We start from the raw sequence: 14554 nt of genomic DNA, 5'->3' as shown, positions 1-14554 counted from the left end.
TAAAATGCCTAGTCATTTTATCTTATTGTCACAGAAATCAGATTTAAAGACACTAATGAGTCTTACCCAATAGTATTTTCCCTTCCTTTGGGATTCACTTTAATATCATTATTAAGGTCTTCACTTCTGTAGAAAAAAAGTTTAGATTAGTTTCAAAGTATTCCCATTGTATTATATATATAAACAATCCATGCTATTAATGATTAATTCAAGATGGTAGAGAAAATTTTTATACTGATGTTAAATTCATTTTTATTATAAAATCGCCTACCAATAATATAGTTAAATTAATCCCTGAGATTTTATGGGGCGATACGTAAATGTAAATTTAGATAGAATGTACTGCAGATCCTCCAAAGTGAAGGTCAGGGCAGTAGGGATCAGACACAGATGAGAGAAGATAAAGATGTGACCCCCTCAATATCACTGAGAAAAATCACACAATTAATTGAGGAGGAAAAAACAAGATTCAGATGCATCAAAGCAGTTCTCATTCTCTGTTAGTTTTATCTGCCTTGTCATTTGCTTTGATGATCCTTTTGAGATCATCGCTTCTCTGGAAAAACACGAAAACTGTATGCCAGTTAGGTTACATTCAATTTTCTCTGAAAGTGTGTCAGATGTTTCCAGGGCCAGATGACCAGAAAAACCTTTGACGCGATATGTGATTACCCTTTGCTTACCTTTATTAATTTCTACAGTTGTACTTGTTTTAAATCAGTTTTGAAAAACTTGCCAATGTACCTCTCTCTTTGCAATTTTGTCTCTATATTTCTTAATTTAAATATAAAATTTGGCTCGTTTTTTAAATTTTTTAAAGAAAATACAGAATAAGAGACTATGTAGTATGTTTCCCTGCACTTACTTTCATGTAACTTACATATGTTGTCCTATGGAAACAGCATTCATCCTATTCCTTTGCCTACCTCTGACAGGCCAAAAGGGGAACAGTTCATCTCTGACAGAGGGGAGCATAACACTCCCATTTCTAATAACATGCACAAAGCTAACCCGAAAAAAGAGAGCCCCATCAACCTAGAAGCTTTACTTACCCTTTCTCATTTTTGTCAGTCCTTTGATTAACTTCAATAAGACTTCCAAGGCCTTGGTTTCTTTGTAACCTTGGGGGGTGGGGGTGGGTGGGCAGAACAACAGAGAGAGGAGAGAGAGCAATTCAATCTCTTTTGACAATAGCAGATTTCTCACAACAGGAGTGAGATGTTATCAGTACCTAAAGCATTAGAATTCCTTAGAGATAATTAATTCAAGTGTCTAGAACTCATGCAAAATACTGAAGAGATCTACTAATTATCCTAATAATAAAGTCCCAACCATTACTCAGTTATGATTAAATTCAGTTAAAAATATTAGTTCCCTATAGGTCTCAGCTTTTGCTTTCTTTATCCTTTGAGGGTGGGTTGGTGGGAAACGAATATCTCTGTTGAGACACTGTCTTCTTTAAACATGAAAATCATTCACATCGGGTAGAAATCAGGTGATCCACATTTGAAATCTAAACACCTTGAAGATTTAGACAAGTCATTTTTAGTAAAAAGTTCAAGGTTCTGAAGTAACCTTGGAAAAGTGGAAATAACTCTATGATGGCTCCAGTACTTCAGATAAATTGACCACAGCCAATAAAACTTTCACATGCCAATTGATCGAAACTATTAGGGAATATAAAAGCTAATTCCTTTAAATTCCCCAATTGTCCAAGCGTTCCCCTTTGCTCTTTTCATCTGTCTCCGATTTCACTGTGATAAGACTATTGACATTTTAGTTTCTTTCAGTATAAGAAAAAAGGAAGGGAGGGAAAAAAGGAAAAGGATCTATGGACTCTCCCTACTATACCAGCAGTCATTCCTGCATCAAAGCCCAGTTATCCTAGATTACAAATCACTTCTCTTTTCTCCTTTCTAGCGCAGGAAATGATCACTTGTGATAATCATGCCACTTTTCCTATTTTCTACCATTTTTGTTAAACTTCCCAAACCTCATTTTTTAAATATCTGAAATCTCTTTTCCTGTGAAGCACATATAACCACTTAGAGAACTATTCTCCCAGTTCATTTGTTCTCCACTTGAAAAACATTCACCGCAACAATGCCTGCATGTTTACATTATAATAATAGATTACTAACGAGCATCAACGTCCGTGGGATTATTATTACCAACACTTCCATCATATAGACTTTAAGTGTTGTGCATCACAGAGAGTTGAGAATGCATCGTCAGGAGTGGCTAGTAAAGCTAGAATACCATTCTAAGCACAGACTGGCACCGATAAATAATTTTTAAAGATAACCAAGACAACAGACATAACTATCATGTTGGGAAGGCAAACTTAATGACTAATCAAGTACAAGGTAAACAGCCAATCTGAGATAAAAACAGAGATCTCATCAATTCTTCACTCATTGTCATTTTTGACTGATCTGGGATTTTCTTTAATGAAACTGTTGGGAGTTTGGTTTCTTTCAACAGGCAAAATAATATCAGTAACAGAAGGCAATTTTCTAGTGCATCAGTAACGGTCTAGAACTCTAAGTTAACCTCTTAAATGCTGTCAGTTCAGTTACTGATCATTTGTTAACCCTTTTTATGAGACAAAATAAATTAAATAAATAAATAAAAGCATGGCCCTTGACTTTGAGGTATTTACAGATATATCTGAGATATGAGATATACATACAAAGTGACTGAACCAAGATTCCAACTGAAAACGGCCTTAGTATATTATAATGATTTCAATGGGGAAGGGCTACGCTCCCAGCATCACATGTCTTATAGTAACTATATTGAGTTCAGTTGTCCACTACTTGTAATAGCCAGATTTCTTCCATTTTTAGATTTAAAAGGGAACTTGGAGATCATGTAGGTCATTCATTCCTTTTATGGGATGAGGAAGTAGAGGTCTCCAGACGTTAAGTGACTTGCCTGGGGTTGCCCAGATTGATGGTGGCAGCGCCAGCACCAAGATATTCACCCCACCTCCTGACCCTGATCCAGGCCTGTTCACCAGTCTCACGGCCCTTGTTCTAAGCAGGCGGTCTCCACCAGAAAATGGGATCCAGTCTACTATTCACTCAAAGACGCCTACAAGAGTCTTAATCAGACCTTACCCTTTGCCATCTTTGTCTGTCCGAATATTCAGAAAGAGGAGGTTTTCAAGACTTTTGGCTCTGTAAAACACAAAGAAATTCAAATAAAAGACTGAATATTGAAATAAAACTGTGTGGTATCTGGAAAGGTCAGATGCAATAAAAGTTCTTCCTGAATTGCTCATTTACTCTTAGTGAATGTAAGAGCAGAAATCCTTCTGGGCAATTATGTCTGAACTAAATGTACAACACTGAGGGCGCTACCCCATCTGCTAGTGCATTTTCATGCCAGAGGGTACAACTCCCTTCCAGCTAATGTCGGAAAGAATAAAACAAGCAATGTGGGAGATCAGACTTTCAGGTTAGAGACAGATACACTTACCTTTTCTCTGTTCGCTCTGCCTTAGGAGTTGCTCTGAAGATACCATCAAGACCTTGGTTTCTTTAAATGTATTAAATAAAAAACCTTGTCAGTGGTAATAATGGATACTTGAATCTATAGAAACATAGATCAGTTTACATATAAGATAGGAAATAGAAGCTGGTTGGGAAAGATGAGCCACAATTTCTGAAAGTGCTTTATTCTAAACTGGGATTTTCATACTCAAAATTTAAAATGCAGTGGACCTTAGAGACAATAAAAGATACAATATGGAGATACACAAGCCATAGTAGATCCACGATGTGTTTGTTTGGGGGGAGCTCATGGAGTGTTTTTACTTTTAATGTGAGCCAATATTTACAAGATGTCCATGACACATAGAAACCTGGATTTTCAGTATCTCCTGAAAATATCTTGCAATGCTGGGCTCGAATTCTCAGGTGGCAACTATCGGCTGGACATGAGAAACAACTGGGTGCTCTGAACAGGGCATTCCCCCTATGTTTCAGCTAGTCAGCTCCCTTCATCCATTTACACATACCTAGCCTCAATAGGTCATGGAATCTGTGATTCTTGATTTAATTACTCCTCTCTTAATAAATGAGAAAACTGAAAAGCAGCACATTTAAGTGGGTTGTCGATGGTGAGTCATATGGATCGGTACTGTTAGAGCAGGGTATGAAAACCACACCTGTTGACCAATGAATTCATTTGACATGCTCTTTGTTTCTCCTTCTCTGTGTTTCTCCTGTCCATTTAGTATGTTAGTATGCAAAGTAACAAAGAGGTCATTAAAATTCCACACCCCTCTAACACAAACCTCAATTTTTGTAATTTTTAAAGTGTGCAATTAGAAATGATTCAAACTAATGAGATAATGTTGACTAAGAAAATAAGTGGTTTTGTACTAGTTAAATTAAAAGCATTGAGTGACCAAACCAAACTCTGTTTCCATACTAACATTCATATTTCAGGAAGAGAAATGTGGTTATTTATTAAGGCACAAAACTGCCTTATTAAAATAATGGAGTATGAAAATCAAAAATACTTTAATATTAGAAGCTTTAGATTATAATAACCATTAATAATAATGATGAAATGATGATGATTTCTGCAAGCTTTCTAGTCAAGATTTTGGCGAGCCCAGTATGTGGGCCCTCTTGCTCAAATACTGAAAAGACGTGAGACGTCAATATGCAATTTAGTAATAAAGCAAAAAATAAATGTTTTAAAATCTTACCTATTCAAGCTTTTGTTCATTTTGATGATATTATCCAATTCTTCGCTTTTGGAAGAGAAAAAAAATATCTCACATCAGTAAAAGACTGTCCAGAGTCAAAGGGCAGATTCACCTTAAAACAACCATTTCTGAGTTTTCTGAAACGCAACATACTTGCCCCCTTTAACACATACGAAAATCCTGTCTATCCTTCAGTGCTCCTCTCCAACACCTTTCTCCAAGGAATCTTTCTCAGTCTTTCAACTGAATAGAGTCTGCTCCATTTTTGGAATCCTTGCAGCATTATTTTTTTTTTGCATCTTATTTATGACACTTAGAATACTACGCTTTTAATATAGCAATTGCACACTTTTCTCTTGTTAATGTCCCTCCTCCTACACACAGGAGCGTGTACACAGACACATAGACACACACACACACACACACACACACACACCCCACTCAAAATTGGTATATAAACCAAAGACAACAAAAAAACAAGACAAACAAATGAGAAACAAAAACTAATAGACACAGACAATAGTTTAGTGGTTATGAGAGGGTGGGGGTGGGAGATGAGGGTAAAGGGGGATCAAATATATGGTGATGGAAGGAGAACTGACTCTGGGTGGTGAACATACAATGTGATTTATAGATGATGTGATACAGAATTGTACACTTGAAATCTATGTAACTTTACTAACAATTGCCACCCCAATAAACTTTAATTTAAAAAAATTTAGAACTGTATTTTACCTTGGATCCTCTTAAGTCTTTAATGCGGTGTCTTTCATACAATAGATGCAGAATACAGGTTTTTTAACTGAATCAACAAATACAGGTACATTGACTAATTATAGATTCTATCTTTGTATAATGTAATTGCACAAAGCAGCTATCGGAAAACACTTGTTTATATGTAAGTCTGGCTTCCTTCTTGAATTCTACTCTGCCTTATTCCAGGACAGCTACGTTTGCTATGTTATTTCCATATTTGAAACCTGTAACTTTCTGGATGCTCCTTCAGGAACAAACTGTTTAATCTAAATCCTGGATCGAAAGTATCCCTTAAAAATCACATGAGCTCAGCTCTCTCTCCCAAGAAGGCAGCCTCAGTGGGGTTCCTGCTCCTGTTCTGTCCTCAACTTGTCTGTCCACCAACTTCACCCCTATTTCTCTTGCCTTCCTCATCCAGTTTTTCAGTTCATAAATGTTGGTTCTGCCTTCTCCCTGCTCTAGAATGACATGTTTCCCACACTTTCTCAATGTTCCTCTTTCTTCTTGAGTCATCACCGGTGTTGACCAGTAGGCCGTGTAGTTCAGTAACTCAGTAGTTACACATTCAGGCATACCTGGATTTCAATCTAGGATTCACCACTGATTAGTTGGCGACTCAGGGTGAGTTACCTAACCTCTTGCTACCTCAATTTTTCCATCTGTAAAATAAGAATACCAGTTGTACCCATCTCAAAAAAGAATCAATAAACTAATGAGTGTAACATGTTTAGCATGATGTCTGGCAAGTCATAAACTCTCAATTAATTTTGGCCATTATATTAAACAGTTCCCGTTCAATACTAAGTTTTTAATTTAATAAATGCTAGCTATATTTATTTTTTAAACTGCATTTAGAGACACCAAGATTTTGGCTCAGTCTTAGAGGTATAGTCACTAAGTCACATATGTACTTTGAAGACTTCTAGCATGAGGTAGTGACAGAGTAGCTGCTGGGGCAGTCCTCTCAGAAACACTAAGCACCCACTAAATCAGCAGCCATAGATGAATCCTTCCATGTAATATTGTGTATTCAATGGTAGGAGGGAAGGCTGAGAATAAATGTTGAAATACAAAAGTTACTGACTGTGAAAAAATTGATTACCGTTCTATCCTCATGTGGTTCAAACTTTACCCAGTCCCCTGACACAATGTCCCATTGTCTTTTCTTGCTTGAAATTCTACCTTCCAACTCTCAGGCTGTGAATCTGCCCATGTCCCCAAGGGAAAGGGCAATTAAGAATCCTGTAAATTTTAGCCACAGACCTTTCTGACTGGTTTGAGTCACAATGATGAGATTATCAGGATTTGGGGTTGCTCATGTTTATCACAAGAAAATTAGCATAAATCATGAGAAGACACTCTGTGGTAAATTAAATAAAATGGAGATTGCATTCTGAATGAGGAAGTTCAGCTTTTAAAATGACCTTAAATTGATGAAAGCTTTGGATATTAAGTTTCACCATTGCATTTGCAATAAATTAAATGCTCTTAATCAGATAAAAGTAACAGTCCATTTCACAAAGGAATATCACAAAGAGCAGCTCGGATAAATAAAGCTATTTCTAGTCCCTACGGACATCCCACAGTAACAATACTCTGCTATTGATGCAACAGACATTTTCCCTGGCCCCTGTCAAAGCAGCAACTTCTTCCTGTGAAGAATGTATCTAGCTGTGGAATTTGTGCATTATGGCTACGGAAAGCGGACAGGAAAGTTAAACTAACTGCCATTCTCATTGTTTTTGTTTGATTTATGACAAACTGTAAGTTCCCTTCAGCATCACTCACTCATCTCTCCTGTAAACCACCCTGTCACCTACCAAAAACGGTCTATTTTAATCCCTATTAAAAATGAAATATTGCCACAAACAAAAATAAATAAATAAGATTAGAGGTCTAGGCACTCGATGAGAGAAAAAATGGAAATGAAACATTCAGGATACTTTCTAGAGTCCCCATCTGGGTTCAGAGCTCCTCTTTTGTTTATGAATTTGCACAGAAGAGCTAACTGTCGCTTCTGCTTCTTCTCTTGTTCTTTTGACTGAGCCTGCAATCCCTAAAAACACTCTAAGCATTGCTAAATTCCATAAAGCTAGAAAGAATTTGTAGGCATGGGATTTAAACTATGAAATGTTGATACTCAAGGTTTTCTCACTGCTTATCATTTTACCACATTCTATTATTAAACACCTACTTTGTACAAAGCATCATGTCAGATTCAGCAAATGACATACGGTGAATAAGACAAACTGTCTGCTCTTAAGAGATTCAAGAAATGATAGACAATGAGACATTTATGCAAATAACATGAAGCAACATTAAATATGATTAGTTGTTCTAAAACATGAATAGTGGGGCTCTGATAGCTGAGAGAAGCAGAAGTCATAGTTCACTTGTTCATGCAGGGAAGACTTGAGAGAGGAGGTAATATTTGATCCGGATCTTGAAAAATGGATAGGATTTGGATGGATGGACTGATATGGTGGCCTCAGGATGGAAAAGACTGCCATGGGGTAGAATGGTATAAACAAAGGCAGAGTATCTGGAAACTGTGGAAAGGAAATTGTTGGATTTCGTATTGAATGTAGCGTAACTGTAAGGATTAAGTCAGAAATAACTCTGGAATGTTCGGATGGAGCCACATTGGCAAGGGCCTTGAATGAGGTTTTACATCATTGATAGGCAATGGGGAGCCAATGGAGTGGTTATTTGGGCAGAATCTTAGAAAGAGAACTTCTGGCAATGATGGGTAGTAATGGTTTAGTGGGAAGAGAGACTGCAGGAGTGTAAGTAAATAATAACCTATGCTGGAGTCATGAGAGTTGGCACTGGGCCAAGGCCACGTGGGCGTGAGAGACACTTCCGACATTTAAGTCATACATGCCTGATACTGCACAGAGGAGAGCAGACACGGATGACTCAAGAATGACTGCAGAAAGGTGAGCTTGCCTGAGTAAAAGAACAGAGAAAACAGGAAATCGTCTATTTCATAAGGAAATTGAATGTGGCCTGGCAAGTTCTAAATGGGAGTGGTAGGGAGACAGATAAGTAGAGCTCTGGACAAGCAACATAAATAAGAACAAGACACATAGAAAAAGAGCCGAGAAAAGCCTGATATTATAAATTGGAATTGGAATTAGGTGGTTTAGAATTAGGTCAAAACCATGGACAGCTGAGGTCATTGGGATGTGTACAGTCACCAGAAGAGGAAGCAGAAAAATATCCATAAATATCAGTACCACCCAATTTTCAGGGACACACCTAGGGACACCGATTCTTCTTTTAAATTCTATCCAATAAACAGCATTGGGAGTTTGTTCATATTGGGAACGTTAAGCTACTGGTTAAGCATTTTTGAAACATAAAGAGAAGAAAAAGACCAAGCTCGAAGCTCTGAGATCTCACCCTTTGTCAGTTTTCTGAAGTGAAGTAGCCACTTTGACGATATTCTCAAGATCCTGACTCCTTCAAACAATGGAAAATAAATACAAGTCAATGACAGTAGAGCTATCTTTGAAACAGCTAAAATTTATCACTGTGTTCAGTGAAGAAAGTGATAATTCATGTGCTATAAAGGAATTATTGAGTCTAACTGAATAACAAAATATCATGGCGCGCGCACACACGTGCACACACACACACACACAAGTATTGTTCCACCTGGCACTGCCTCTGCCATCCAGTGCTCACTGAAATAACTACAGTTTTTCCTAAAGACTTGTGATTGGCTGCTAGAAAGTTCTATCCCTACAAAAGGTATACACTACAAAGTTCTATCCCTACAAAAGGACATGGAAAAGAAAATACACTTAACTGCACAAGTAAACACAGACCTGTATTCAGAACCTTTCCAAGGAACCAAGGAGATTTATGCAACATATTCAGATGATTAATTCATCCCTCACATGAGGTGAAAATAGCTATCTTCTTAGACTTCCAAAGGGAAAGCACATTGTAAACTATAGGATAGGTGGAAGCACCTGACACATAGATGGTTTAAATCCATGCTGGTCTCTCTAGATCATGAAAAGGAATCATTGGGAAAATCTTTATAGGTTTCCCTGTAATTAAGATGTTCCACAAACAGTGTATCATAGAAGGTTAATAGAATTCCATGAAGAAAAAATTTTGTAGTCTAGTAAATTTGGGAAGTATAACCAACGTTTGGAGATTCAGAAGGTATATAAGTATACTGAAGGCTCTGACAAGTCTTGTGTCAGAGAACTCTCACTGTGTTTCCTCAGGTCATTGGGTCATTAAACCTTCTTTCACAGAACACACACCAATATCTTGTGGCACATGGGGCACACTTTGGGAAATACTAAGATAGAGTTGCATTTTAAATTACTTGGTACTAGGCAAACATTATTTTCCTAAAGGTGAAGTAGCCTTGTGATGCATGTTTCAAACTGGAACTGTTCTGAGAGTCAAAAAAGATGATTTTTTAAAAATTAAAAGTATGTGCGTTTCAAACTTTGAAAAGTGTTTTCAGTCAAAAAAAAGTTTTGACTAAAAATTTGGTCTGTCATAATGGTTAAAATGGTAAGTTTATTACGTGTTTTTTTACCATAATTAAAAAATTGGCTTATCATGTTGATAGACCTATAAAATAGCACTGTTCAAAAATTAATTTCAAAAATAGTGTTTTTTTCCTTAAAAATATATAAACAAAAACAAGGTATATCCAAAACAAGCACTAAACCAGATGGGTGTGCAAGACAACAAGAGTCAATTCGGACTGTCATGGGTAAAACTTACCCAAAATTATCAGTACAATTTGTGAGCCTCTTTCTGATGATACAGGCAGAGCTGAATGTGGCCATATCTTACAGCCAATTCTAGACAATGCTTTTGCATAACAAGTTCAATCAAATGATTATATTTCCACCTATTCATTTACAATCAACACTAACTATATCATTAATCTTGGGACAAGTGCTGGGAATAAAGAGGTGTTTTCTTGTCTTAAGGGGTTTGATCTTATTTTGTTATCATGTTCAGACAATTTTGGTTGTTTTCTTAATGTAAAGCTTAGAATAGAAATAAAAATAAAATTCTTAGGTACATATAAAAATATTATCCGCTTATTGAAGTCAGCTGGAAAACTGATTTTATCTGTTTTATTATAAATTGTTTTGTATTTTTAAGTGTCCTAATAAAACATACTTTATTATTTCTATAGTTACATAGTTACAGAAATAGTTCACTGTACCTTATACTTCTTTCAGCACATCTGGTTTCTGTATATACACCTGCTTTAGGTGGACAAATCTGCCTATATTTCAAAAGTTAAAGATAATGCTTGTTAGAAAACAAAACAAAACACTTCTCTGTTAAATTTAGATTTATAAGAAAACATTTACATCCAAAAAGATCAAAGTGTATTGCAACAATAGCATTACTTGAGATAACAAACATCACCTTAGCTCTTTTAGGTTACTAGAACTCAGCCATATCCTATTTCAAATTCTATAATCCAATATACTAACTTTGCAATTTAGCCTATCTCTTTTAACATATTTTTAAACCACTGAATATATATATTTGTTCTAAATATGTTCATTTCATTTTAGTTTCCAATCATCAATAATTTTCATACTTATCTCTATTAGATAATGACATATTTTAAAATATTAAGAATCATTCTTTGTTATGAGGCATCAGAGGGATGCTTTTTCTTAAAGACATTCCATTTGAATACTATCAAGAAATATATTTTCTCAGATATGATGGGAAATATTTTTCATTAATTGACAGAATTAAATTTTACGATATTAGGTTCTGTCACAATTTATGATATAAAGCTTTTCTCTGGTCTTTTTCTGAGTATCTTTTTGACCTACTTATACATTCTTGCTTGTTCTCAAGAAACTATATTCAACTACATTTTTGTACTCCTGAGGACATGTGTTAATTACATAGAAAACACTTCCCTTTCATATTCTTTCATTAAAATCATCTCACTGTGATTAAAGTAATCAGGACGTAAAACATGTAAGTTGTCCTAATTTTATTTTTAAGATTATTAGTGGAAGAAAAAAATTAGAGTTGTAAAAATGGATTAGACAAATTCCCATGAAATTTAGTTTCTTTTAAATCTACATAAGTTCTTGTCTCTAGAGTCGCTGATTTTAGATTAGAATTTAGGAGGTACTAAAGCCAATTTACGTCAGCTCTTTAAAAAAATTATATTCAAATTAATACTTAATTGCTCAATACTATAAATGGAAAAATCATATAAGATAAAAAGCTTGAGAAGTGTATAATTACAACCATTGTACAAATAAAAAGTTATAAATCTGGCCTATATTTTTTATTAATTCAATGAAGAAGTATTCTCTTGACTCATTAAAAAATCTATCCTCTTATCCTAAGGGCAAAATTTCAAATGTCCTGTGAAGTTTCACTGAATAGACCTTGGCTTTTAACTCAATAGGCTGAACACCTAGTGCTATATAGCCCTGCTGCCTAATCAACATTTTCTAGCTGAAGTTATACTTTTCCTGAAGAATAGTTCTAGAATTGTCTTACATGTTATGAAAAGAATCACCATCAAAAAGCAAAACTACAAAAGCATCAAAGGCAGGCAATCAAATGGATCTAATGTATCGTCCTCATTGATATACCACTTTTTAATTTCACAATAATAATGGAAATGTGCAATGCACGTTTTGAAAAATGGTTTGAGATGATTAAACAGTTTAATAGGAGCACACAGGAAGACTTTCAGGTCTCTGAATTTGTTTCTAAGTATTAATTATAGAATGTCAGAGATTCAAAGTAGAAAAGCAGTGTCTCTTTTTCTTGATTTAGAGACAAGTTAATTAGAACATTTCTCAAAATTTGTGATAGTTTTGAAATAAATTACAAATTCCTTAGCTAAAACAAGACAAAAGAACTATCCAAAGGTATTTCTAACATAAGGGGGAGATTTGAACAGTAACACAAAATTTCAAGAATATCTTGTATCAGAAACTGTAGGTCTTAGTGAGAAGCTTAACTATGAATAAATGTAAACCAAATTTTTGGTTTATATTTATATTATATACAATATATGTCATATATATATATATATATATATATATATATATATATATATATATAGAGAGAGAGAGAGAGAGAGAGAGAGAGAGAGAGAGAGAGAAAAGAGAGAGAAGAGAGAGAGAAGTTCATTATGTATTGGTTCCTAATACATAAATTAGAGGAAGCCTGAGTATGAACACTTCTTGGACACGGATATTGTTTAGTTTCTTGAAGATTTATTTCCAAAGACAGGTAATGACCATAAGTATTCAAAGGCAAACATAAATATATATTTGTGTTGACAAATAGAAGTAGAAAAGCTTTACAAGTGCTTCTTCCATGAATGTGCACACAAAACATACCCATGTTTTGCACCAAACAGGTCAAAATTCATTTGCTTTCCTTTCCTTTAAACTTCTGTATTTTGGCAAGAAATTCTGGAGTGCTAGGTCTTACCTGTTATCCCTTCTCAGCTGATTAGGAGATAAAACAGGAGAACTAGGCTTTGGAGGTATTGGAGGGTGAACAGCTGGTTCCCTTTAAAACAGAAATGGCAGTTCATTTCACCATGGAAACATAGTCGATTTTAGCATCTATTAACTGAATGCATTCATTAACTACATGGAAATATCTTCTGCATCTTAGAACCGCCATACATGAGGTACCTGAAAGGTCGAAATCTACAAAGCACTAAATTTTACAGAAGTCAAATATTTAAATTATAGATATTTTAAAAGTTCATTTAATCAGGTTTTTGGAAACTATATCCTCTTTAACTATCATTTGAAAAACATAATGCGTTCTTTAAACAGCTGAATATTTTGCTAGACTTTGTAGTTCAAGTCATGGCATTCTGGGTCAGCAGCACACGAGCATAGTAAATGATTCCTGGGCATTACTATATAAGCTTCTTTAGGAATTATGTCAACTATCAGGCAGCTACAGACACAGCAAGAAAGGTTTTCAACTGCACAGACTTCAAGGTAAAGTTGATTTGGAGCTCTTAACTAAATCTGACTTAAATATTGTCAGTACAGGCTAGTTTGATGCTACAAAGCATATACATATACTGTCAGCTTTATCTTGGCAACAAAATGCCAAGGTCGTCTCTGAGCTGGCATGATTAAATGACCTAGGAACTGGAGACAGGCAATTCTGTGCATATTTTAGATGGAGTCAGCACCCTACCCAGGACATGTCAGTTCCCACACCACCATAGCCACCCCAGTTGTTCCCTATTATCCTCAAGATAAATACACTACCTAGTGTATTTTGACCTAGACCTTTTTGATCTAGCCCCAATGTACCCCTCTGGCTTCTGCAGCCTGCAAGGTGAGTGTGTGAGCTCTGGACCCACGCTTCCTGAATTGTCAGCTGTGTGACAATGGGTTTACCTGATTCAGTTTATTCATCTGCAATAACCTTTCCAGTAGGATTGATGGGTTGTTGTTGTCAGAACTGAATGAGATCATGTTTTTATTAAACATTTATTGGTAGCTTTCTATATATAAAGTACGGCACTCTACAGTGTGGATAAATTCCCTGTTCTCAAAAGGCTCCCAATACACAAATAAATATATGACAGATGGAGAAAAGTGCTATGAAGAAAACTAAAACAGAGAAAAGGGATATAGAGTGATGGGGTAGGGACACTATTTTATATAGAGTGGCATGGGAAGGCCTCTCTGTGAGGTGAAATTTGAGCCAAGACCCAAAGGAAGTGATGAAATAAGCCAAGAGGACATCCAAGAAAAAGTATATAAATATGAGCATCATCAGCTTAGAGATGGTGTTTAACACCGGAAACTGGACGAGATCACCAAGGGCATCCGTGTAAGTAGAGATGAAAAACAGGCCAATTGTTGAACCCTGGGCCCTGCAATACTTTTAGATATCAAGAGTATGAGTAGGAAAGAGCAAAACAGTCTGAGAAGAAGTGGCCAAGGAGGAGCGAAGTATAAGAATATCCTAGAAGTATCCTAGAAGCCAAGTGAGGAAAGCATTTCAAGGAGTAATTGGGCATGTCAAGTGGTAGTGACAGCTCAAATACAA

The 14554-nt window shown here is 35.7% G+C and overlaps 1 protein-coding gene across 7 annotated transcripts in view; it reads right to left on the bottom strand.

Annotated features, from left to right (window-relative positions):
- SCEL (sciellin) overlaps positions 1-14554 on the bottom strand; it is a 102711-nt gene that overhangs the window by 40756 nt on the left and 47401 nt on the right. For all 7 annotated transcript variants that reach the window (XM_033103755.1, XM_033103754.1, XM_033103756.1 and 4 more), the window contains 8 exons: positions 12959-13039; positions 10692-10754; positions 8885-8944; positions 4724-4768; positions 3484-3543; positions 3123-3182; positions 1053-1121; positions 67-126 (listed from right to left, as the gene is read on the bottom strand). In XM_033103755.1, the coding sequence (XP_032959646.1) occupies positions 67-126; positions 1053-1121; positions 3123-3182; positions 3484-3543; positions 4724-4768; positions 8885-8944; positions 10692-10754; positions 12959-13039 (498 nt within the window). The remainder of the gene's footprint in view (positions 1-66; positions 127-1052; positions 1122-3122; positions 3183-3483; positions 3544-4723; positions 4769-8884; positions 8945-10691; positions 10755-12958; positions 13040-14554) is intronic.

This window comes from Rhinolophus ferrumequinum, chromosome 4 (genome assembly GCF_004115265.2).
Source record: "Rhinolophus ferrumequinum isolate MPI-CBG mRhiFer1 chromosome 4, mRhiFer1_v1.p, whole genome shotgun sequence".
Taxonomy (NCBI): domain Eukaryota; kingdom Metazoa; phylum Chordata; class Mammalia; order Chiroptera; family Rhinolophidae; genus Rhinolophus; species Rhinolophus ferrumequinum.
This window is presented reverse-complemented; position numbering and strand designations above follow the sequence as displayed.